Source organism: Carassius gibelio, chromosome A3 (assembly GCF_023724105.1).
Source record: "Carassius gibelio isolate Cgi1373 ecotype wild population from Czech Republic chromosome A3, carGib1.2-hapl.c, whole genome shotgun sequence".
In the NCBI taxonomy this organism is placed as follows: Eukaryota; Metazoa; Chordata; class Actinopteri; order Cypriniformes; family Cyprinidae; genus Carassius; species Carassius gibelio.
In genome coordinates this window covers 25,159,447-25,183,197 of record NC_068373.1, presented here as the reverse complement: position 1 = coordinate 25,183,197, position 23,751 = coordinate 25,159,447, and the positions used below count along the sequence as shown (strand labels likewise).

Sequence of the window (23,751 nt, the reverse complement as noted above, 5' to 3'; positions counted from 1 at the left end):
TACAACTTCCCAACTCGTAAATAAGAACTTCCTAGGACAATATGCCTAAGCAAATATACTGCCTAATCTCGTGGCTGTAAGTACTCTAAGAATACACAAAATCTGCATAATGTGCACAGGACTGCGTAGTAACAGTGGTATGCTTTATCAAACATTCCCGATGTCCTCTTCATTGATAGCCCCTCAAATACACCGCACTGATTCCCAGATGAAAGACTCCATGTCCGGTTGTTAATACTGCTCATGACCCACATGGGTGATAAATAACCTCTAAGGTTAACCACGTTTGAAATGGAGCTGTGAGACCATCATGGGCCCCCAGAGTTTTCTTAACATTACCAATATGTTATCAGCACGCTCTGCCTTGTTTGAGCACTTTTGATGGTACATGTTTAGTGTTAAGAAACAGACTGAATGGATACTAATAAAGTGTTGAATCAGAATCACATCTGTGTCTGTGAGGTATGTCTGTAGCAGAGGGTTGATGTGAATGTTGTGATGACTTCTGGAAGGTTTTTGGCATAGAAGAAGAGTTTTGTAAAAAAAAAAAAAAAAAAAGTATGATAAAAATAAACCTTACCACTGATTCTACTTATGATAATAATTATTAAAGGATTTGACGTGCAATGTTGGTGAAAATTAGTACCAGACAACTTTGAGGCATTTTAAAACCACACCAAATCGTGGGCTAACATCTCTCCACTGTGTTAGACTTTTAGGTGATATCCACTTTAACTGATGACGTTATCTACAGTATTTACATATCTCTTACAGCAAACATGTGTCTGGCGCCATCTAGTCGTCAATTCTAAAACAGCGGGAATGTGAAGCGCGTGGTGCGTCTTATTCATTGGTTACGTTATTATTATTCCTATTATAATAATAATTATTATTATTGATTAATTATCAATTATTTTATTATCTATTCATACTATTTTATTTGCTTTATTTATGTATTTCTTCACTCATCTATTAATTTGGTCTCTTCAAACACATACCCCTTAGCCAGTTATATGAAAAGGTTTTAATGTCAGTATTTACAGTAATTCTGCCTGTTAGATTGTTGATTTAGCAGCTGTACTTGTTTCCTTTTCTTTTCTTTTTTACATTAAAAAGAATGCTTGTGGGATTTGCCATATTAGGAATAGATCACAAATTTCAACAACGGCTGCTGGATGAATGTTTTCTGGCGATGTTTAGACCTATACATTTCAAACAAGAGTGTTGTTTTACTTTTTACTTACGTTTTGGTTTCTGATGCTCCAGACTCACATGTAGCGCATGAAAATTCATCACGTCACATCTGTTTTTCTCCTCTGACTGAAAGCCTGACCTCAGTCTCTGAGCTCCTCTTCGGGAGGGGTTTGCTGAACTTTTTAGATTTGTCCACATTGCATTGCATCTGGACACCAAAGGAGCCACCACTTCGAAAAGTCTCTATTACTGTATAATGCAGCAACTTGATGCTATTTGTGTCTTGAGCCGTGTCCCAAATAACACACTATACTCTATGCACTCATACACTATGTTCTTATGCACCATGTACTCAGTCATATAGTGTATTAATTATATAAAGTTATTTTGTCATTCATAATAAAGTCCAACATTTCATATATATATATATATATATATATATATATATATATATATACATATTTCATCTGCGTAAAGTGCATTTTAGTGTGAATAGTGCACAAGTATGCATTTTGGGATGCACATTTGGTCTTGCTGAAGTACTGAAAATTGAGACATGGAAAAAAATTAGATATTTATTTTTTTCTTAAACAAACAAAACAAAACAAAACAAAAAATTATACAGATAGACGACATCTCATAAAGTGTTATAATCACAGGTAAAATATGCATCATGCAATGTTTTTGTGAGATTTAACACAACATTTGAGACTATAAGGTATATCTATAGCTATAACATTCAGCAATGGTAAATACATAGCACCGTTTCCAACACTTTCCAACCACATAACAACACAGTTTTTATGTTGTTTTATTATCCTGGAATTTGGACATAAAGAGTCATTTCAAGTCGACGTCAACAAATTCCTTTTGCGAATACTATTTATTATGACATTTTAAAAAAAGGTATTTGAAAAGGTTTATAACACACAATACAAAACAAAAAGAGATTCATACTTTTCCTACATCTCGCCTCCTAATTCTTAAAAAGTCAGGGCCTTCAGTGACACTTCATAGCATTACAATTTACAAAAAAAAGCCATATAAATGTGATATAAATAGGCTCACCAGCCAAAGACACCTTTTTTTTGTGTCATGCACACTGTGTCTTTGCTGTATTCAATCTTCATGAACCTTATAGTTTCTTTGATCACATTAGGTCTAAATATTCAGACTTGGAGGAGAACGGCCATTAGGTTACGAGTCTGTCATCTGAGTAGTGTTCTCAGTTCTACAACAATCCCTGAGGGCTGAACTCTCATTTTTTCTTCCTCAGGACAATGTAAATGATGCCACTGATGAGCGTGAGAGGGAAAGCCAGCCAGGCCAGGACGAAGGCGTATCCATAAACATCACTCTCTTTTTTCCACTCTGGACTCATCACCGTGTAGATGATGGCCCCGCTCATCACAAACAGACCTTTAGAAAGAGGAAGAATAAATCATGTAGATGGGGTTCTTCAATCGGGACATGTGAAATGGGATCTAACAGACCCGGAGAGGAAATACTCACTGGCAAGGACCTGGAAGACGGCTGTGAAAAAGAAGCGACCTCCCTTTACAAGAGTGAAGAGCTGGCAGAGGAAGATGATGAAGGACAGCAGGCAGAAAATGGTGGCTAGGACCATGAGGGCTTGAACTGCTTGAAGCCAGTCTGACAGATTGTAGAGAAACACAATCAGAACGAACACTTACATGGATAGTATAAACATATGTTTCTCTTTCTCAAATAAGAACACATTTAGTTGCTGTAGTCTACTGTTGTTGCATTATCGCCCATTTGGAACTTTTAAATAACTATGGAACATTAGACTCACTTTTAAAATCTAAAAGTGTTTTTAAAGACTGTTTGAACTCACCAGCATCACTAGTCCAAAGGCAGCGATATCCTCCATTACTTTGTGTGCAGTCATACCAGAGGTCATAACTTGATTCTCCATGTGTTCTCCAGGCCTGTGTGTTTTTTTTATTTATTTATAAGAAACATCCATATTATTGCATAAACACATAAACCAATCCTTCATTCAATTCCACCTCAAAAATACGACCCATTAATGCAAAAAAAACCAAACGAGACGGACCTCAAAGATGATACTCACATTAGCACATGTGGAAATGAAGAGAATGATAAGGTCTGTCAGATGCAAGACTATCGTTGCGACCAGAATGGCCAGCATTTTGAGGTTCGTCTAAGAGGAAAGAAAGAGAAAGTAATCACATCGCCTCCTCGTTCATACACCTGGGGGCTTTATCAGCTCCCAAGCAGTTCCACATCTGACCACCAGATGGCACTGATGTCCAACGTATCTCAACCAAAAACACCAACTTCAGTTCTGTCTATTTTCTTTTTTTTTTTCCTTTTCCTTCATATTAATCGATACCATCGGTATTGTGGATACATTACGTAAATAATGACACTTATCACACTGCAATGTTTGAAAAGCCATTTAAATGGCTATATTTATCAGAAAAACACATCCCACATGCAGTCACGTCACGTTTTCTTTTTTCTCGAGGTGCCGCCTTTTTTTTCGTCACATTTTAGCTGTTTACCCCAAGAAAGTAAAAGTTGCAAAAATGTAATAATCAAAATGACAAATGAGTACGAACTGAGACAGATTTCGGAAGCAGACAAAAAAGAAAGGAGGGAAAGATTCCAAAGCAGTTCACGTGCAAAACTTATTATGACTGAAATCAAAACTTTATGTAGGACTCCAATCAAAATACGATTATTAGGGCTAACAATGGGAAACTAATATTAATAATATAATTAACATAAACTTGATAATAAAAAATTAAAACATAATAGGCTAAATAGCGTAATTATAATAAAAAGGATGATGATGATAAACGTTGAATAAAACAGCAAACTTCCTGAGAAAAGGCAAACGATGTGAGGTTAGGACGCCTCCAGAAGGAAAATGATAGTAAACAAATGTGGCCGAGTATCTCCTGAAATGACGTGTGAATATTCCATAAATGAACCAAACGAAAAGAAGAAAACCTCCATTGTTCTCCAACTTACAGGTGAGGGAGAGAGAAAAAAAATCCTTGAAAAGTGAAAGAAAGCAGGAAGAAAACACTGGGCTGGTTGCCTTTACTGTGGGATCCCACTATTGATTCTCAGAGCACGAGTCTCTGTATTCCAGATGTAGTACCACAGCAGTATTTGGGTCTTTTTTTTTTCATTTCGGGAATGTGAGAACACCGCCCTGGAGCGTCACGACGTCACACTCGTTCATTTCCCTCCCATTCTTCACAACTTCTCACTTTAAACGCTTAGATAGACTCATAGCTTAAATATGGAATAAAGCATTTATTCAAGAACTTAGGACTTTTTCCAGAAAGGTTTTAAACTTAAATTTATGTTGGTAGAATTTAAGAAGTTAACCCTTTAGTAATCGTCATTAACAATGCTGTGCCATAATAAATTCATGATAGTTGTATATATATGTCACAGAGAAGTTTTGCGTTATGCGTACTTACAGCAAGGTCAGCTTTGTCCTTCATTTTGAACACTGCGGTTGGGCCTAGAGCACGTCTCAATGTGTGTGTGTGTGTGTAGACTAGTGTGTGTGGAGCCCCACAGACCCCTGCCAGTGGCCCCATGGTATGCCCAGAATGTTGGCATGCGTCTGTTTACATCTGCATCTGGACCGCAAAGTAAACAGAACAAAGTCGCTTTGAAGTCAAATACATTGAAACTTTTATTGAAATTTTTGAATAAAACATTTGCAAGACTTTCGCGTTTCTCCTCGTTACTCATACACTTGCAAATGCTCGACCCTCTGAATGCTTGAACATGTTTCGGTGCAGTCAGCGTGGCTATAAGCGTCCCCTTCTCTGTCACGTGGCTCACGGCTCACGCCCTCATCAGGACTCCCATGACAGCAGCTGTGTTTGTAAATACAGTGAGGGAGGCGTTCCCTGTGCCAGGCCAGCCCTGTTATATTTTTTTCCCAAGTTCTCAAGTTTCAAGTTTATTTATAATGTGTACAATGTCAGTGACAATTTGCAAACTGAAATACTTCGGCTGGGGCTCCAGCATTCTACAGTAGTGTAATACAATACAAGTGCAATAAAATACAAACCAATATATATATATATATATAAGTCTTGTATGTGCAGTCTGTATACCTCTGATTAGGGTTGGAGTGTCGGACAGTTTTGCTGTGGGTCGGCTCAGAAGCTCTGCTGTTCTGTGAGATGGATGGATTATGGGTCAGAGTAATGGGCTAGTGGCAGCAGGGCAATACATTTCCCCTAATCTTCCCTTTTGATGCAGGTTGTAGGGAGGGTGATAAATATACAGCCTTGACTCACTGGCTGGCCACAGTCTGACATAGTGCTGGCAGTTGACCAGTTAAGCGCCTTATTCTTTGAGCTCAGCAAGACTTTTTTATTTACCACTAACATATGAATTACTGAGCAGATTCTAGAAATATAAAAACCTATTAAATGACAAATAAAGATGCGTATGTCATGTGACCATGAACAAATATCAGAGCCATGAATACAAGAATGCATTGTTAAATTATTGAAATATTCACTTAACATTTTAGGTCAAAGGGGTTTGACAAATACGTTTGGGAAACCCTGGAATAATAAGTCATAAGAACTTCATATGACCTCACTTGGATCAGTAGGGAGTGATCGTCAATCATATTTTCATAAATTTGTTATCCAACATGTGATGTAAACTTGATTATGATTTGAGGGAAAATACCGAAACCAATGACTAAATGCTTTGTCATGAATTTAAAAGCAAGCTGTGATGGTAATTTAAAAGTCCTAAAATCTTTTTTATCAGGTTTTGTAGCCCAAATGATTAATGTAATCTCAGCCTTTTTAATCTCACTGTTAAATAAATGGGGTTTCCTCCCCGTGAAGGTTAATTATGGCTCACATGTGCACAATGAATGATGCCAGAAATGTAATGTGGTTGTTTATAATATAGCTTGACAGAAAGAGCCACAGGCCATATGACTCCATCTTATTAAGAAAACATCTATTTACAATAGGAAAATTCAATATTCTGACTTAAACATTTCCTTGTGCCGAAGCAGTCAAAGATGCCAAAGTGAGTCATGATTGAGACAGAGATGGTTTCAATCAACATGTTGAGTCAGAGAGCTCTTGGTCTGGCTTCATTTAGTTTATTGTCCACTAAACCAGCAGAATGGATCGTCCCAGTGTCATGAGCTGTATTTTAAGGCTAGACGTGGTTATAACTTTGTCTTCCACATTAATGCATAATGAGGTTGTTTTAACTGCAGTTTGATTCTGACCCATTAGAGGTTTCACATTGTCATTTGAGTTTTAACTTCTGTGATTTAGGACAGAATGTGTTCATATTGAATCAAAACTGTACCACAGTTTGAAAATCTCTTTCGCACCAACCAAGAAACTTTCATGACCGTTTTTACACTTTAGTACGCATAAAAAGATTTACTTTAAGGTGCATTTTCAATCATTATGTTCAAATAATATTTTGTAATGCGTTAAAGAAGTACAATTATTTGATAAAGTATTGATTTTGAAATTTAACTGCAGTGTGTTATTCAATATTATAAGTTTATATCTTAAATGTACGGACTTGCAACTTCATCATTACAAATATATAATTACAAACATATTTAAACACATGACACAGAAAATAATATTAAAGCATATTTAAAGCTGCAGTAGGTAACTTTTGTAAAAATATATTGTTTACATATTTATTAAAACTGTCATTATGTCCTGACAGTAGAATATGAGACAGATAATCTGTGAAAAAAATCAAGCTCCTCTGGCTCCTCCCAGTGTCCTATTGCCATTTGCAGAAACTCCATCGCTCCCGGTAAAAAACAGCCAATCAGAGCTGCGGTCCGTAACTTTGTTTGTGTTCAAAATGTAGAAAAATTTATATAATAAGTGAGTACACCATGAATCCATTTTCCAAACCGTGTTTTCGGCTTGTCCTGAATCACTAGAGTGCACCTATAATAAGTGTTTATATTCAGACTATTTTAGATTGCTTCGGGGGTACCGCGGCGGAGTAACCCAGTACCTTTGTGATTCTTCATAGACATTAACAGAGAGAAGTAGTTCCGGCTACAATCTTCTTCCGCAAGACGCAAGCAGTTCTGTTTATTAACCGCTAGAGCGTCAAAAGTTGCCTACCGCAGCTTTAAGTTTACAACCAATTCTTGTCAGTAGATTTAGCATATTTAAAAGACAATAGAAGTAATTGTGTAAGATGCATTTTACTTAAAAAATCTAAAGTTTGACTAACTGCATTTAATCTAAATTGAAACAATAATACATTTTAATTGAACATGCACTTAAGTGTTTGAATACTTTACATGGAGTTCACACTTAAGTGTATTTATTTAAAGCATATTATTTCCGCAACAAGTACTCTTTTTAAAAGTATGCCAAATTGCACTTTTTCACAAGGGCTCCTCCTCATTAACCCTTTATACCCAATATCAATCTGTGGAAAAAGTGATATGACAACACAGTACTTTTCATATTCTTCATAATAACTGAGTGTGTATTTTGTTTGTTTGTTCCAAGTCCTATCTCAAATATGTTTTGCAGTGACTGCATTTTATCACATACCAAAAGCTTGATGTCTCAAAACACATGTAATGACTAAAATCTTTTCCCGTTATTAGAAGCTGGCAAGTTTTCTTTGTAACAGTCTGTTTCGAGAAGAGGCTGGTTCAGTATGAATGACACCTCACGGCAAGCCATACCACATAAGGAAAGCGTGACAGTTATCAGGGACATTTCATTATTATTTTTGGATGTGGAACGACCTTGGGAATTTCACACGTGTCTGGAGAGAGGGAGGAGCCACTATCATGCTGGAGGGAAACCAGCGAAAAATAGAGCGAATGGAAGTCATCGACTCATATCAGAGCGAAAGAAAGAAAATCTTCATGGGTGTGGGCTGAAATGAGTATTATGTCACCAGTTCAGTGAGGGAGGACATCCTGAACAGATGAGGCTAACATTGAAAAGCACTTGGGGGAGGAGACGAGCAGTAATTCACATATGTCTCAGTGCTGAAATGGGTTAAATCAACAAATCACGGTACAGGTTTGTTGAAAACGTTGGCTGTCTCTTTGAATTCTGTCAACGGTATTCCCTTTTCCCTTTAATTTCCCATGCAACAAGATAGAAATATGAGCAGCTTTGTTGGCCTACCACCAGTTCTTGTGTAACATGTCTCTTGAGGCCTCTTCTGTCTTGGACAAATGTTCACAGCTGTATTGTGGCGTAATGAAAGATAAGGCTTTGTCTGTAGCGGGAGGGCTGTAATTATGATTGCTGTTTTTACTTTACTCATTCTCTCAGACCAGATCTGTCTACATGAGTAGCTTTGAGATCTGTGTTGGATGTTTGCGTTTCGCTCAGCTGTGATCAGATATCAGGCCAGAGGGGCTATGAGTCAGCCTACACTGGGACACTTTCCAAGCCAGTGTTCATATGCCATGGCTAGTATGCAAAAGCCACTTTTCACTGACTTGGGATAGATATGGACTCTCAGCCAAGTGTGATGCAGAAGTTCAGTCAATCACTGTATTATGTCTTGTTGCAGTTTTCTAGAAAAAAAAAAAAGAGCTTTCAAACTGTGTCTGTAAAGAGATTCTGGGTGGTCAACAACATGTTTACAATGTGCTTTTTTGGGACTTTCAAAGTTAACAAACCAAGAAATGAATTATGTTTGATGTAATAATATTTACATGATTATGCTTTATTTCTGCCTGGTCAGAAATCATGAGATTAATTGTGATTATGATATTGCATTGAAAGCCACTTCAATCACAAACATGCACCATGACGGAGCCCAGGCCTCGGTGCTCCAGCCACCCCAACCATCTGTGAATCATTAGCCCTGGCTTCCTGTTTAAGACCACGTCTTCAGCACACACATCCCTATCACCGCGTCAGGGTCTCACACTCACTCTGATAGCGGCCCGAGGAGGTGCACCAATGAATGGTTTGAAAGGAATTGGATTTGCCCAGACTCATTGAAGTGCTCGGTGAAGTGCTGGCTGAACAATGTCCACTGAGACCAACTCTGAGCTGAAGTCCACTTGAATTACAGCAATTGTTCCCTCCCGAGCCCCGATAACACATTCCTGCTGGTCTGTCAGTACTATAAACATTGCATCTCTTACTTGATGTCTTTCGGATTTTTTTTTTTTCAAATCATCTGAGGGAGATGGTTCAAAAGAGATTACAATTATATTTTGCAATTATATTTAATATGCTTCCATCATATAGAGAACTGCATGGTCAGCAACAGTTTTTTTTCCAAGTTAAAAAAAAAATCACTAGGTGGTATTACTGATGCATTTTATGTTGTATATTAAACATGAAATTATCTTGAGCTTGTGTGAACCATAGAACCAAAAACCCATCCATAAAAACATTGACTTCAAGACAACGGAACTGAAAGCGCTAAAATGCTAACTCATTTCTGAGTTTTGGCCTATAAAAATGTGCATGTACAAAAAATAAAAAATAACAAAAAATCCCTGCAGGATTCTGTAGTATTACACGCAGCCAGAGTCATCTAAAAAATGAAATCCCACGTATTAACTGCCATTAATGGGAGCAACGACAGCTGTTAGCACTAAAATTACTCTGGGCTTCATGAGGGATGGGGTGGGTCAGCAGAGGTCATCTTGGGAGACCCCTGTGGGAAGCATTTCCTGCATACCTTTGACAGAACTGTCCCCAAATGTGGAGAGCTCAGCATGTCGTTCCCTCATCCCAGGGTGTTGGCTTTATATGGTACAAGCATTGATGCCAATCACTTCTTGCTCTTAGAACAGAATGAGAGGGATGAATAAAGCGTATCATTTTACTTCATTATTTTTTATTAAAAAAAAAACAAAAAAAAACATTGTTTGTGTATGACACTCAGGGAAGCCTCATTGACTGAATCTATCAAATATCTCAGCAGAACACAGATGTACAGAACACCACTGTCTTCAATATGCACAGACATTTTAACAAAGGCTATTTTTGGGGCCTTTTTACAGTCGCATATTAAAGCACGCTGTGTGCTTGCACAGTGACAGGACTAAATAGTGAATTTAGTTGGTAAGGGTGTTTGATTCTGAGATTTTCAGAGCTGACTCTGATTCCTGACGCCCACCGTAGGAGAACTGACTCTGTTTACTTACAGGGTCAGCAATAAGACTAGATACAAGGTTGCAGACATTATATTACACACTAAATGTAGGCTGTTCTTGTTTTCAGACACAAAGCATTAAAGGTGCAGTGTGTACGTTTTTGGCTTTACTAAAATATGCACCATAATATGCTTGCAAATATTTCAGAAACATGCTAAGTTACCATACTTGTTTATCTGAAAACAATGCTACAGTAAGTTATTCTCCTTTGAAGATATGCATTCTGGGCCACAATGTCGGTCTCTGTTTTGGTTTGTGAAATCCTCCCACTGTCAGTTTACCCAGTTGTATTTCCACACACCGGGTCACCAGATGGTTGCCATTATTTTAGAGTTTTATTATTACAGAGAATGTATTCTTTGAAGTAATATAATGGCCAGCATTGTCATGCCTTACCTAACACAAAAAAAAAAAAAAAACTGCTTGGACACGAGAGTATTCAAAGATACTCAAAATAATAACTAAATACATAATAATGATTTCTGACACAGGAGTTGAAAACTGTAGTATAACGCCGGACTTCAAGTCTATCGCTCCACTTAGTCTATCCGCCCCATTCTTACAATCAACTGCAGGCTCACAATCAGACCCGCCTCCATCATATTAACAACCGATGAATTGAATCAAGTCCTGACTCTCTCCAGCACAGCAGAATACTGAGCAATTGTTATCCTGTCGAGTCTGAATGAAGATATTATGTCATTTTCATGAAAAATTGCAAAGACTGGGACACTGGAACCTTACATTCTTATTTTTCCTTTTCCGATAATCCATTTTACTCAGATGCGTCATACCAAAGAAAATATGTTATGTTGATATGTTGAATAAGATGTGATGTTACGTCCATTTCACCATGACTTTACCGTTATGCCTCATTAATCTTACTGTGCAAGTGGAGTCCCTCCTCTTTTTACCAAATGAGGTGGAACATGTCATTGTTTGTGAACAACGAGATGATCCAGATCTTGAGAATGAACAGGAAATTCACTTAAGCTTTTAATCCAGCTGTTAACCAACAAACATGCAAGGACAGTTCCCCTAAAAGCCTGTTTCTTGAAACTTACAGAAATATTTAAACAAAGTTATCAGATCGCAGCATTCAAAGAAAAGGGGAAAAAACAGAGCGTGCTTTTCGTGCTGTTCCTGAGCATCACAAACCTAGGGGTTGACTACACACACACACTTTTGGTACACAGCCATGTTGAAATAGGGTTGATTTGAATTCCAGGTAGGCCCCTTGCCAGTCAGCTTCCACAAAACTCTCATGAACGTATGGATTCAAACACACTGCTCAACATTAGGAGAACACTGACAATGAAAGAAGAGCACATTTTTTATTTCCTGTTTGAACTGCACACTTTTATTCTGGCTAGACTGTGACTGGATTAACAAAAATTGGCTAAATTGACACTTTAGAAAGACTTTTGAGAAATATGGAAACAAAATATGATGATTGAAAACAGTCAATAGACCTGAAGAGAAAGAGGGCGTACTCCCTTCCCCTTTCAGACTGAATGAAACAAAAAGCAACGTGCTGCTTGGGAGCATTTGAGCATGTATCTAGCGAGTTCTGTGGATTGCAGAAGGGGAATCAAAAGTTAACCCTTTTCTTCCTCTTTTGTTCGGTTGGGGGTGGGAAACAGCGGTGCAACTGGAACCAGAGCCTGTGTTTGTTTGAATTCATCCATTATAAACGTAACCTTTCAAAACAACCTGGGTTCTCATTCTAGTGTGCCTGGCTGAAACCTTTTGAGCTCAAGTCTTTATGTGAATTTACTGAGCTTAATGACAACATGCAGATTTATAATCACACATGCAGCCCTGCCAAACTGCACACACCAAAGAAAAACACAAAAAAGTGCACATGGATATACAGAACAAAAAATAAGTGATTAAGGTGACATGTAGGCCAGTTTCACTGCACCGTTCCCAAAATATTTAGCCAAGATGAATGAACACATGAGCCCCACACATGAATTTATGAGCAGATAAGTAACAGTGTTTTCTCTCTGGGCAATATGTGGAGACAGACGATCCCAGCTGCTGCCATTATCACACACGGTAACAGAATTTATTTGGGAAAAATTGCCAAACATTTTTCTTGATTAAACATTAAATGAAAACTTAAGTAGCATTGTAAACATTGCCGTATTTCAGCTTTATATTTGTTTTGTTCTTAAAATGCCTTTACATTGTCAATATTTTGTCATGCAATATTCATTCATTTTAGTCCAATTTACTCTGACTGAACTGGGAAATAATAAAAATGAAACTTTTTACAATAATAATACAAAAAAATACATATAATACAAAAATAAATAATCTTACAATAAAATATGCAAAATGACAATATCATGTAACTGCAGCTGACCAAACAGTTCGAAAAAATATTCATATTTATTATATAAGAAACTTATTTATATAATTTATACATTTTGAAAAATGTATTGCATTAACATTGTTATGACGACAGTGTATTTCAGACATGAGCTACACTCTTTAAACAGAAGATAACTTTCATGTTCATCTGTGCATTCACTAATATTTTTTTTTAGAAATGAAAAATTGTATTCAGATGCATTAAATTGATCAAAAGTGACATTTACAATGTTACTAAATATTTTTGTTAAATGCTGTTCTTTTAAACTTTATATTCATCAAAGAAATCTAAAATAAGTTAATCTCAGGTTTTCTTTCTTTCTTTCTTTCTTTAATCAAGCAGCTTTCAACACTCATAATACTAATAAATGTTTCACAGCATATCAGCATTTTGGAATGACTTCTGAAGAATCATGTGACACTGAAGACTGCAGTAATGATGCTGAAAATTCAGCTTTGAATCACAGCAATAAATTACATTTTAAATCATAGTCACATATATCTGTTTAAAATTGAAATAATATTTCACAACATTTGTTTTGCTGTATTTACTATTCTACATGCATCATTAGTGTTCAAAAGAAACTTACTGTATATAAAAAACCAACCCTAAACTTTTAAATGTTAGTGTGAGTTATATGAGCTTTGTTATCAGTATCTCCAAATAGTCTCCTTTGAATGTGCATTTTGGAAAATGCAAGGTCTTCCCTGAAAGAGACGACGTCTGGATGGGAGCATATGTTGTTCTAGAACTTGAAGATACCTTTCAGCATTGATGGTCTCTTTCCAGATTTGTAAGTTGCCCATGCCACACGCACTCATGCAACCCAATACCATCAGAGATGCAGTCTTCTGAACTGAGCACTGATAACAAGTTGGGTTGTCCTTGCCCTTTCAGTCCAGATGATATGGCGTCCCAGTTTTCCAAAAAGAACTTCAAATTTTGATTCGTTTGACCACAGAACAGTTTTTCACTTTGCCACAGTCCATTTTAAATGAGCCTTGGCCCAGAGAAAATTCCTGCGCTTCTGGATCATGTTTAGATATGGCTTCTTTTTTGACCTATAGAGTTTTAGCCGACAGTAGCGAATGGCACGGTGGATTGTGTTCACCGACAATGTTTTCTGGAAGTATTCTTGAGCCCATGTTGTGATTTCCATTACAGTAGCGGTCCTGTATGTGATGCAGTGCCATCTAAAGGCGGACATACACTGTGCGATTTATGTGCGATTTCAGCAAGGTACCAACTCTGTACGAGTAGATCGCATGCGATGTAAAGCCAAAACTCACATTTTTCATGCGCTCACTGTACGGTCCGATCGTCCAGTTGCGATTTGACTGCTCACACTATACGTGGGGAATCAACCGAATCAACACGTAGAATCAATCAGAACCCGGATGTTTGTGGCTGTTTCAGAATAAACATGCTTTCCCGGAATAAACGCACTGCTTTGGTGATATATGCAACTATGTGTGCTGAAACATCCAAAAAAGAAAAAAAGGTGTCTGCGTATCTAGACACGCCGGTGGCTCGGAAGACGTGGCCTATATCGTTTATCCATTTTGCAACGCGAACTGGAGGTAAGCAGGCGTTTTCTTCCCTCTTTTATTTTTATTTTTCTCTACCATAACTCCACAAGTTTTCCCTCCATCACTTCAGTCCACACTACACGCCATGTCACCATGGTTTCGTTTATGGTTTCGCGCATGCGCAGTGAGGGAATCGCGTAAAATCGGTTCGTGGCCCTGCTTCAATAGTGCGATACCTCACAAGAGGCGCCCAAAATTTCGGACATGTCAGAAATCCATCCGACCATCCGATTGCTGGTCGGGAGAGGTTAATCGCCTCTCATTTCCCCTTGTACACTGCACGACAAAAGACACATGAAAATGCTGAAAATCAGCCCGACCCGAAAAAGAGTCGCACGAGTCAGAATTCGGCTCAAAATCGAAAGGAAATCGCAAAGTGTATGCCCCGCCTAAGGGCCCGAAGATCACAGGCATCCAGTAAGGTTTTCCAGCATTGACCCTTACGCACAGAGATTGTTCCAGATTCTCTGAATCTTTGGATTATATTATGCACTGTAGATGATGATAACTTCGAACTCTTTGCAATTTTTTCTCTGAGAAACTCATTTCTGGAGTTTGCTCCACTATTTTTCGCCGCAGCATTGAGGGAATTGGTGATCCTCTGCCCATCTTGACTTCTGAGAGACACTGCCACTTTGAGAGGCTCTTTTTATACACAATCATGTTGCCAATTGACATTATAAGTTGCAAATTGGTCCTCCAGCTGTTCCTTATATGTACATTTAACTTTTCTGCCTATCATTGCTACCTGTCACAACTTTTTTGGAATATGTAGCTCTCATGAAATCCAAAATGAGTCAATATTTGGCATGACATTTCAGAATGTCTCACTTTCAACATTTAATATGTTATCTATATTCTATTGTGAATAAAATACAAGTTCATGAGATTTGTAAATTATTCCATTCCTTTTTTTACTCACAATTTGTTGAGTGTCAACTTTTTTGGAATCGGGTATGTACAATTTTAACAATAAAGGTTCTTTATTGGCATCTGTGATTCCATCAGGAACCTATAACATCCATGGAATCGTCTTTGATCATTAAAGATTTTGAGGAACCGCTATGAAAACCCCCCTTTTGGGACCTTTATTTTTGTCCATACACACAGATCTGTGCAAAACACACACACAAACACAGACAGAGGTATGAGAGCCAAAGACACATTTGCACACACCACAATCAGTTTCATCCAAGTCCCACTGGCTTTACTCAACTTTAGGGTTTAACACCCACATGCTGATCTAATTAATCTTTTCTCTCTTGCGATTCTGTATGACGGAGGATGAGTGAAATTCAGGTGTTTCAACATCGCCACATTTTTTTTCAAGGTCAAAAGAAGGTGAACTGCTTGGGGAGGAATTCTGCGTGTCATGTAACCCAGGAACAGCCTCCCCAAGTGAAAATAAATATGCCTGTTTTAACTCTCTACATTGTATTTATCCTAAAAAGAGAGGAATGTTTTATGATTGCATGCCTTCATGGAGGTTTGACTAAATTAAGTTGTACGCAGATGAATAGGTTTATGAATTAAATCACTTGAGAGCAAGTCAGGAGTCAAGAGTTCACAAAATGTTTGTATTTCAGACAGGCAGAGAAAGACCTTCATCACTGAGGCATATGAGTATATACACATACCAGCAAATATTAAAGGGGCTGTATTCTGCTACAAAAGTTTTTCTGTATTATTTTCAGCCATCAAACCACCTAAAAATGTTTTTGCTAAAACAATGTCATAGCCATTTAATTTCACACTTTTCAACCTTGTGCCAACCCTTTTTGTTAAACTGCTTCTCCTTTAAGACAATTAAAGTCAATTTTTATGATCGGCTAACATCTTTGTATGTGAAATGAGCAACAATACTTCAGTAAACTTGAAATATATATTTCAGGGAGGACTGCACAATGTCAGGACTGAGATACAGACTAATAACTCTTTTTTTTTTTAAACTCTATTCGCTTTATGGTTACTTTAAGTGGTTTGAGTGTAAAGAATATACTTAAATGCAAATACTCACATTTTTCAAGTTTTTGCCAAAGTTGTTCAACCCTAAAAGGATAGTTCATAATCAAAAATGCCTTCAGGGTAATTCATTTCATTTTATCATTTAATTTTAAACACTCTTAAAAGTAAGGGTTTTGCATCCTTGCCATAGAAGAACCATCATGGGTTGCCCAAAGAATCTTTCAGTGAACAGTTCTTAAAAGAACCATTTGTTTCTTAGTGTCTTTTTTTGTTTAAAGAACATTTTAACAATCTAAATAAGCTTTATTTTTAAAAGTGTTTGGTAACTAAATCCATTACTATGTTTAGGAGTTGGGGTTAGGTTAAGGTCTCAAAAATACTTCAGTATAAAAGGTGGTTAAAACCACTTCTGTGTTTTGCTTTCATACATGTGATAATATTCCCTGCATTAATACACGATAACATCTGAAGATTGCCACGGCTTGACAGAATCCACTAAACTGAGGACATTTTGATACTGCTCAAATGTATGATTTCTGAATATCCCAGTACATTCAGTGCATTTTTCCTGTCCCCTTTGTACAAGTGCACTCACAAACCTTTGCCCATTTGGCAATACGTTGTCCCAGTTGTGATTTACAGATGCCTTGGTGCAGTGCTGAAATGAGCTGGTATGAAGTGCTCAGGGAAATGTCAAATATGCCTGTATTTTCCCTCCTCCCTCAGCCAGCCCAGAGATGGAAGACATCAGCCTATGGGACAGGACAGACCGAGAGGATGCCAAATTGTTTTGCAGGAGGGACTTGGACTGATAAAATAAGGATTCTTAAAGACAATCCATCTCATTCTTTGCAATCTTGGAGAGTGGACGTGAAGAAGATCAAGTCAAAACAGGAAATAGTGTAATGTAATGGAAAAGTCAGTGTTTCGCTCTGAGCCAGGGCTGATAGCAATGAACCACTGTAAGATCAGCATGCTTATGCACAGAGTGGACACTATGTGCCTTTTAAAGCCATTGAAGGAAAGCTCAGCGGATTCATCCCTGCCTGCTTCAGGGCCTCTTGCAAGTAACAGTCTGAAATATAAAAACAACTTCTTTTGATATCAAGTAGACAGAACATTTCTTTAAATAGCAGATGCTACTGTAAACGTGTGTATGTTGTTTTGCATGCTACATAAAATGCAATCAGTGCATATGCATGAAATACCTGGATGATATATAACATAAAATAAGAAAGAATGTGAAAAGAAAAATACCACAATGTTGTGTGTTCAACATGAAAAAAAAATGAAGCAGAAGTAATATTATCCAACATTTTAAATCTTCTCATTGACTGAAACGGCAATGAATAAATAAACAAAATCAATCAATCAATCAATAAGTATACAGTATATACTTCAGCAGTATTACTGGAAACATAGCTGTTGTTCCAAATACCTGCAGCCTCATGCACAGTTGTGAGTGTGATATTGATTTTATACAACGGTACACAAGGAGTTAACATTCATGTATTTGTGTTACACTGTTCTCCAAGATGAGACAACTTCCAAACAATTCCAAAGCAGCATGAAACATCAAGCAACACAATGTTGATGTTTTCAACATGAATTTCGCTTCACTGCCATTCACAGCTCCCCTACTGTGGCCTTATGGGATAGAAAAGTGTCCATCAGATGCACATGTCATGATCTTGGTGGATGTAGTAGATCATCCAGGAACTTTCTGCTTACTGTTTCAGGCATAGCATTTGGACATCCTAATATATTCATATATTACATAGTAAGTTGGCATATCTAGATGCAGGAAGTTAGTTCTTGAATTAATCAGTGTGTTTGAAAAAATCTTTTGACTGAATGATTCAATGAGTCACTTGTTGCCACCTACTGGTGTAACAGTGTAACCTGCCAAAAAGGTCATTTTAAATTCCCCACCAGTCGAGAGATGGAAATCGCGAAAAGTCTCAAATCTGTTGAGAAGAATGTTTAATCATGTTTGAGGCAATGTATGCATGCTTTTCAAAAAGAACTGCATTCACACCCTATGGGAAATAAAACAGATGGTGCTGGAGTGGGGTTGAAAAGGAGGTGGAAGTCTGCAGGGGTTAGTGTATAATACATGCCAAAAGCAAGTGACCCCCTGTGATCTCCAACTTCCTGGCCAGATCTGACCCCATCATCACCCTGCATGCTTTCTCTATATTGGACTACATACCACAACCCCAGTGCCGAACAAGGCCTGCATTATATGGCTTTTTACAAACAGAAAAGCATGCATGCATTGGGTGTTGTCTTTTTATTGGTGGGAACTTGCTCAGTTTCATGGGGGAGATTCCACAAATCATAAAGTACACCACAGAAAATAGTAATAAATTAATGAGTGAGAGAAAGGGTGAAAACGATGGAGTAAGAGAGACTGAGAAGAGACCCATGCACATACTTTGGGTGTTGATGTGTATTCTAACACATAGCTCAATGCATTTAGCACATAGTGAATAAAAGGCAAAGGGGAAGCATTTAAAGAGGCCTGTCAGCAATATCTGTGGAGGGAGACAAATATCAATATCCAAAATGCCATACACATGTGGAAAGCCTGGAAACATTTGACTGAGGAGACTGATGTCATATTTTAATTTCATTCAGGTTAACATGAAAGTTATTTTCCAAACTCAAGTATGCATCAGTGTACAGCCCCAAAACCTGCTGCTCTGTATGGGAACTGACATCTGAACATGTTTGCAACAAAATACAACAAATGTCACAGCTAATACAATGGCTGTCTAAACATTTGAACAAAATATAGCTACATGAGAAAGCCTAACTAAATCTGGACAACTGCAATTTGACCAATCACAACCAATTTCCCACAAAAAAATCTGTGTACCGTTCTTTCTAGATTTTGATATTCCGATGCAAACTAGTTATTGATATCCTGAACATACAGTTAACCACTTAAGAATCCATTGGCAACAAAGATTGTGTGGGAAGTCTTTGCCCTCAGCTTATTTCATTGACTTAATATGTTTTAATCCCTTAGATACACAACTACGTCTTGTTTTCTGATTTTTGTATTGTTTTGAACTGACAATAAAGCTAAAAACTCACCTGTCCATATGAATGTGCAACGCTGTTGCTCCTTTTTGGTGAACGAGAAGAGACTCTGCATGGCCTGCTCCCACTGTGAATGCTGTAATCCGTAAATACGCATCAATTTTATCAGCATCTCATGTTTTTAAACCCAAAAACATACTCTGTGTGAATGCCCCAAAGTGAGCGTAGAGTAGATGGAATATGCTAGTTTACTAGATCATGTTTTGTCTGCAAAGCTGCTATTAAAGTACATTAAAAAGCCTTTCATTTTACAGTTGAAGTTTACAGTCCCACTAAAGTGGCAAATGCATCTCGATTTAGGAGTGAGTATTTGAGCCTACTCCAGTGGGCTGTGATTTATACAGGAAACCGCTTATTGCAACAGACAGATACTCTGGAGGAAAGAGAGAAAGAATTACAATGCGAACATAAAAAAAGAATCTCAACCACAATCATACGTACAAATTGTAGACATAAAACACGGTTACAAGTGGGGACATGAGAAAGCCTTGTCCTTTTCGCTCTAATCCATGCTGTTTTTCCATTCCCTTTACAAGCACATCAAACATACATCTCAAGCAAACTGTTCTTCATCCATGTGTGTGGTCCCATGGGCCCAGGGTCAGAGGTCACTGCCAAACTGCCGTATGTTTACATTTTCCAATCCTTCTCAGACCACAAGTTGGAGTTGTATATCGCCATGTACTGAAGAGCGGCTTGCACTGCAGCTAAAAAAATACTTTTGGAAAATGCTTGATGGAAAAAGCAGTTCTACTGTTAAATGAGTTTCAAGCACCACTAGTGCAGTCGAGTATTCTTTCCATTTGGGTTTTATCATTTTTTTTCAACACTTTCCGAAGGGCTGTAAAATTCAAAGCCCTTTGCTCACAGCGGTTACATCTGCAAACACATGAAGCACAAGAACAAAACTGTTTCTGCAGCACTTGATATCAACCTTTTTTTTTTTATTCTTCAAAGAATCCTGAAGGATTGTGTGACACTGAAGACTGGAGTAACGATGTGGAAAATTACAGAAATAATTTACTTTATAAAATATATTACAATAGAATAGTTATTTCAAATTTAAATAACATTTCACAATATTGCTGTTTTTACTGTATTTTCGATTGAATAAATGTAACCTTGGTTAAGCACAGAAGACATGCAAACAGATGAAAGATTTATTTACCCACCCAAAACTTTTAGTGTTGTGACAGCCCTATTTTTTAATGTTAACTTTCTGTTTTATAGGTATAATCTAAATCTTTCCCAGATTAAAAGATAGTCCCGTTTAACTCAAATGAGGCAATGTTGCAGTCTTGGGGTTTAAACAGAACAATAACTGCACTACAAAACCACACGTTTACACTTTGTTTGGAAATCAACTTACAAATGTTGCACTTACTGTACAATCGTTTCTTTACATTTAAGTTGGGATAGTTGAAAAGTATCTCAAATTGAAAAATCACACACAGCACTTTTAATCAGCATGTTTTTGTCCCAACTGTTTGATTGTGTCTGCGGGGAAGCCTCAGACATGTGTTGCGCCATGTAAACGGTCATTATTTGCTGGAGATGACAGGCTGTCTGGTTACTGTCAACTCAGGCTTTCAAACTAAGTGTCTGTGATGTTTCCCTTCAATGCTCATGATCACAGCTGCAGCTCATGGACGGGTTTCCCTCCTGTTCGCTTTCTAGCGTTCCAGAAATGAATCCAGAGTCAAACTAGATTGCAAAGACAAAGGAAACCCCCTGCATGTGCCACACTTTGAGACACAGGGTGGAGGGTGGGGGGAATACAATTGGACAGGAATCCAAAGGCGGCTGAATTGTGTACGTGTGTCTGTCTAGAGACACTGAAGTCAAGGGAGAAAAAGAAGTTAATCGTGCATTCTGTTCCACTCCTAGTTTTACCCCATCCCCCTTTTTCCTAATCCCGTCCTCTTTCAAATCTCAGCTCTAGCAGGTTGCTTAATGGCTTCCAGATTTCTTCATGCTGGTGTCCTATTGGAAGGAGGGTTGCCACCTTCAGCAAGGCAAAATAAGGGACATCCCTCATGTTCAAGCTTCTCTGCAAACTGCGCGTTCATCATTAGTTACTGGACAGATCCATTGAACTCCCATTCAGCCCTACATCTTGTGAGAGCCTCGTGTTCAAAGCGTGGACATGAGCTCTAGATGTTTTAAACCATGCAGGTTTAATGGAAAAAAGACACGAAAATACAATCACGCAAAAAATGAACTTCTCTTATGAAATTTTTTTCATTATAATTGTGATTAGTATTATAAACAGTGCACAATACCTATTGGTTGATTTAACTATGGGTTGGCCTTTGTAAAATAGGGGACAAATCGCTGCATCATGCATCATTTTACCTTTAAATACGGGACGATTCCGTAATTTAAAGGACGGGTAGCAACCATAGACTGACTCCTGTCCTGAGATTCAGCAGAGGACGCAGTTCTGGCAGCTCACGTTGATAATGCTTCAAATATTTTTACAAACAGCGACATCATCTGGTTATGTAGGAGAACAGCAGGAAACTACTCTCAGCCTGGACGAGCTATGATGTTTAAGCAAGAACAACACAAGAATGGCTGATATATATTACAATAAGTCATTAAGCAGACACTTTTATCCAAAGCGACTTACAAATGAAGTGAATGGAAGCAACCAAAATGAACAAAAGAGCAATGATATACATACTTGCGTGTGCAACAATCGTTCATGGTTTGTGCAACAACAATTATGAAAAACATTATTTAAACACTTTCTAGTTAAGACCTGTATAATTTATTATTTTATATTGTGATTTTATGTTTATATTTCAATTAGTTTGTTTTGTTTAAATATATTATTGCATTTACATGGCAGTGCCAAAAACAAACAAATCACAACACTAAAGTACTCTGCAAAAAAAAAAAAAAAGCTTTGATCCTGTTCCCTGTTGAGTGTCATATAGCGACGCTGTGCATACGGATGACCGCTAGGTGGCAGGATGTATTCACCACACGATTCAAAGAAGAAGTGTGTTTATGAAATGATGGATTTTTTGTCAAGACAAGATTTATTAAATTCTGTTTTATCTGAAGCGAAGGAACATTAACACCTCACAAACTTTGTAGGGCAGCAGGCAGATCAATCAAACCACTTTGCTTTTAACACTCAAATCAATCACTTGTAAATTTGAGCTGGGAATAAGGGGCTTTTGAGTTTCACCTGTAGGCTACAAGCAGCTACAATATGCGAAAGAGCTTAATGTGATCGCTGATATCAGTTAAATGAGTGAGTGTGGATTCTCTTTACTCACATGAAACTTTCATGTAGATCTGTTGTTGCAGTGGTCCGATTAAAAGATCTGCATATGCTCGGTCAATCAAGTCTTATTTAGCAGCATGTAACGTTTCCCTCAGCCTCGGGTAACCTGTAGGTGGGGCTTGGGCGTCGTGACATCATTACTTGGCGTGGCCGCCATGTTTATGGCCTCCTTTACTGCTACTGGACTACTGTGCATTGCTTAGATGTACTCCCTCTCAGCCATGTGTCTTAATTTGATTAATTAAAAATCTATTTCAACCATGGTAAACCAACCGTAGCTGTATTGTGGGATATATTAGCGCAACACATAATCGCCATGGGACAAAAAAGAAAATAGATTAACTTTCCACCGCTTTCCTGCTTGGAGGCGCACCACGGAGACCATAACATCTGAATATTAATTATATACTGTACCTTAAGTCAACATTGAACACTGAAAAAAAAGGGAAATTACGCTGGTTACTCAACCAAAATATGGGAAATTTTTTACATTCATATTTCTGCTGCTATCCCTCTGCTGGCAGCAAAATTTCGTACTACAGAACTGCTCCATTAAATAAGCGAGTTGTGAAGCTTGGTCAAACGTGACTTTGCTTACAGATTGGCGTGAAATCGTGCTCTCACAACAACCACGTTATCTTAAAAAGACCAACATCAAGCTAAGGTTGCTTTCAAGTAATCAAAACGAGGCTTTGAAAAACATCTGTTATGCTGGAAGGGCAAGGGGGTAGCAACAGGACAACAGTACATAGACTTGTCAGGTCCGATGGAAGGGGTACTGGGATATTTTACAGGAAATGCTAAAATGGGAAGACAGCGGGGAAAGAGCTCAAATACGTGAGAACCCCATAAAAAATGGGAGGGTTGACAGCTACTAACTAACCTTTTGAAACACATAGTTAAAGTACATGTGTGAATGGTTGTTAGCACTAACGGTTACAAAGCTAGCAGCTGGAGCACAGTTTACCATTGTCCAGATTACTGTATACTGTTTGCCGACTTTATGATCTGCAGCTCCTAT

The 23,751-nt window shown here is 37.8% G+C and overlaps 1 protein-coding gene and 1 long non-coding RNA gene across 3 annotated transcripts; both read right to left on the bottom strand.

The window, feature by feature from the left end:
* Window positions 1-1,756: 1,756 nt before the first annotated feature.
* On the bottom strand, window positions 1,757-4,819 carry LOC127953296 (peripheral myelin protein 22-like). Of its 2 annotated transcripts, none has more exons than XM_052552392.1 (5): window positions 4,680-4,819; window positions 3,293-3,382; window positions 3,053-3,146; window positions 2,707-2,847; window positions 1,757-2,613 (listed from the first exon to the last, which is right to left on the bottom strand). In XM_052552392.1, exons 1-5 carry the CDS (start codon window positions 4,800-4,802, stop codon window positions 2,453-2,455), a joined length of 609 nt encoding a protein of 202 aa, XP_052408352.1. In that variant the 5' UTR covers window positions 4,803-4,819; the 3' UTR covers window positions 1,757-2,452. The 2 variants fall into 2 exon arrangements, with proteins under 2 accessions (XP_052408352.1, XP_052408362.1); XM_052552402.1 differs by lacking the exon at window positions 4,680-4,819 and adding an exon at window positions 4,219-4,383.
* A 10,962-nt stretch (window positions 4,820-15,781) lies between these two features.
* On the bottom strand, window positions 15,782-23,319 carry LOC127943098 (uncharacterized). Its single transcript, XR_008149545.1, has 3 exons — window positions 22,723-23,319; window positions 19,427-19,508; window positions 15,782-17,399 (listed from the first exon to the last, which is right to left on the bottom strand). It is a non-coding gene; the product is annotated as an uncharacterized LOC127943098 (long non-coding RNA).
* Between the last annotated feature and the right edge of the window lie 432 nt (window positions 23,320-23,751).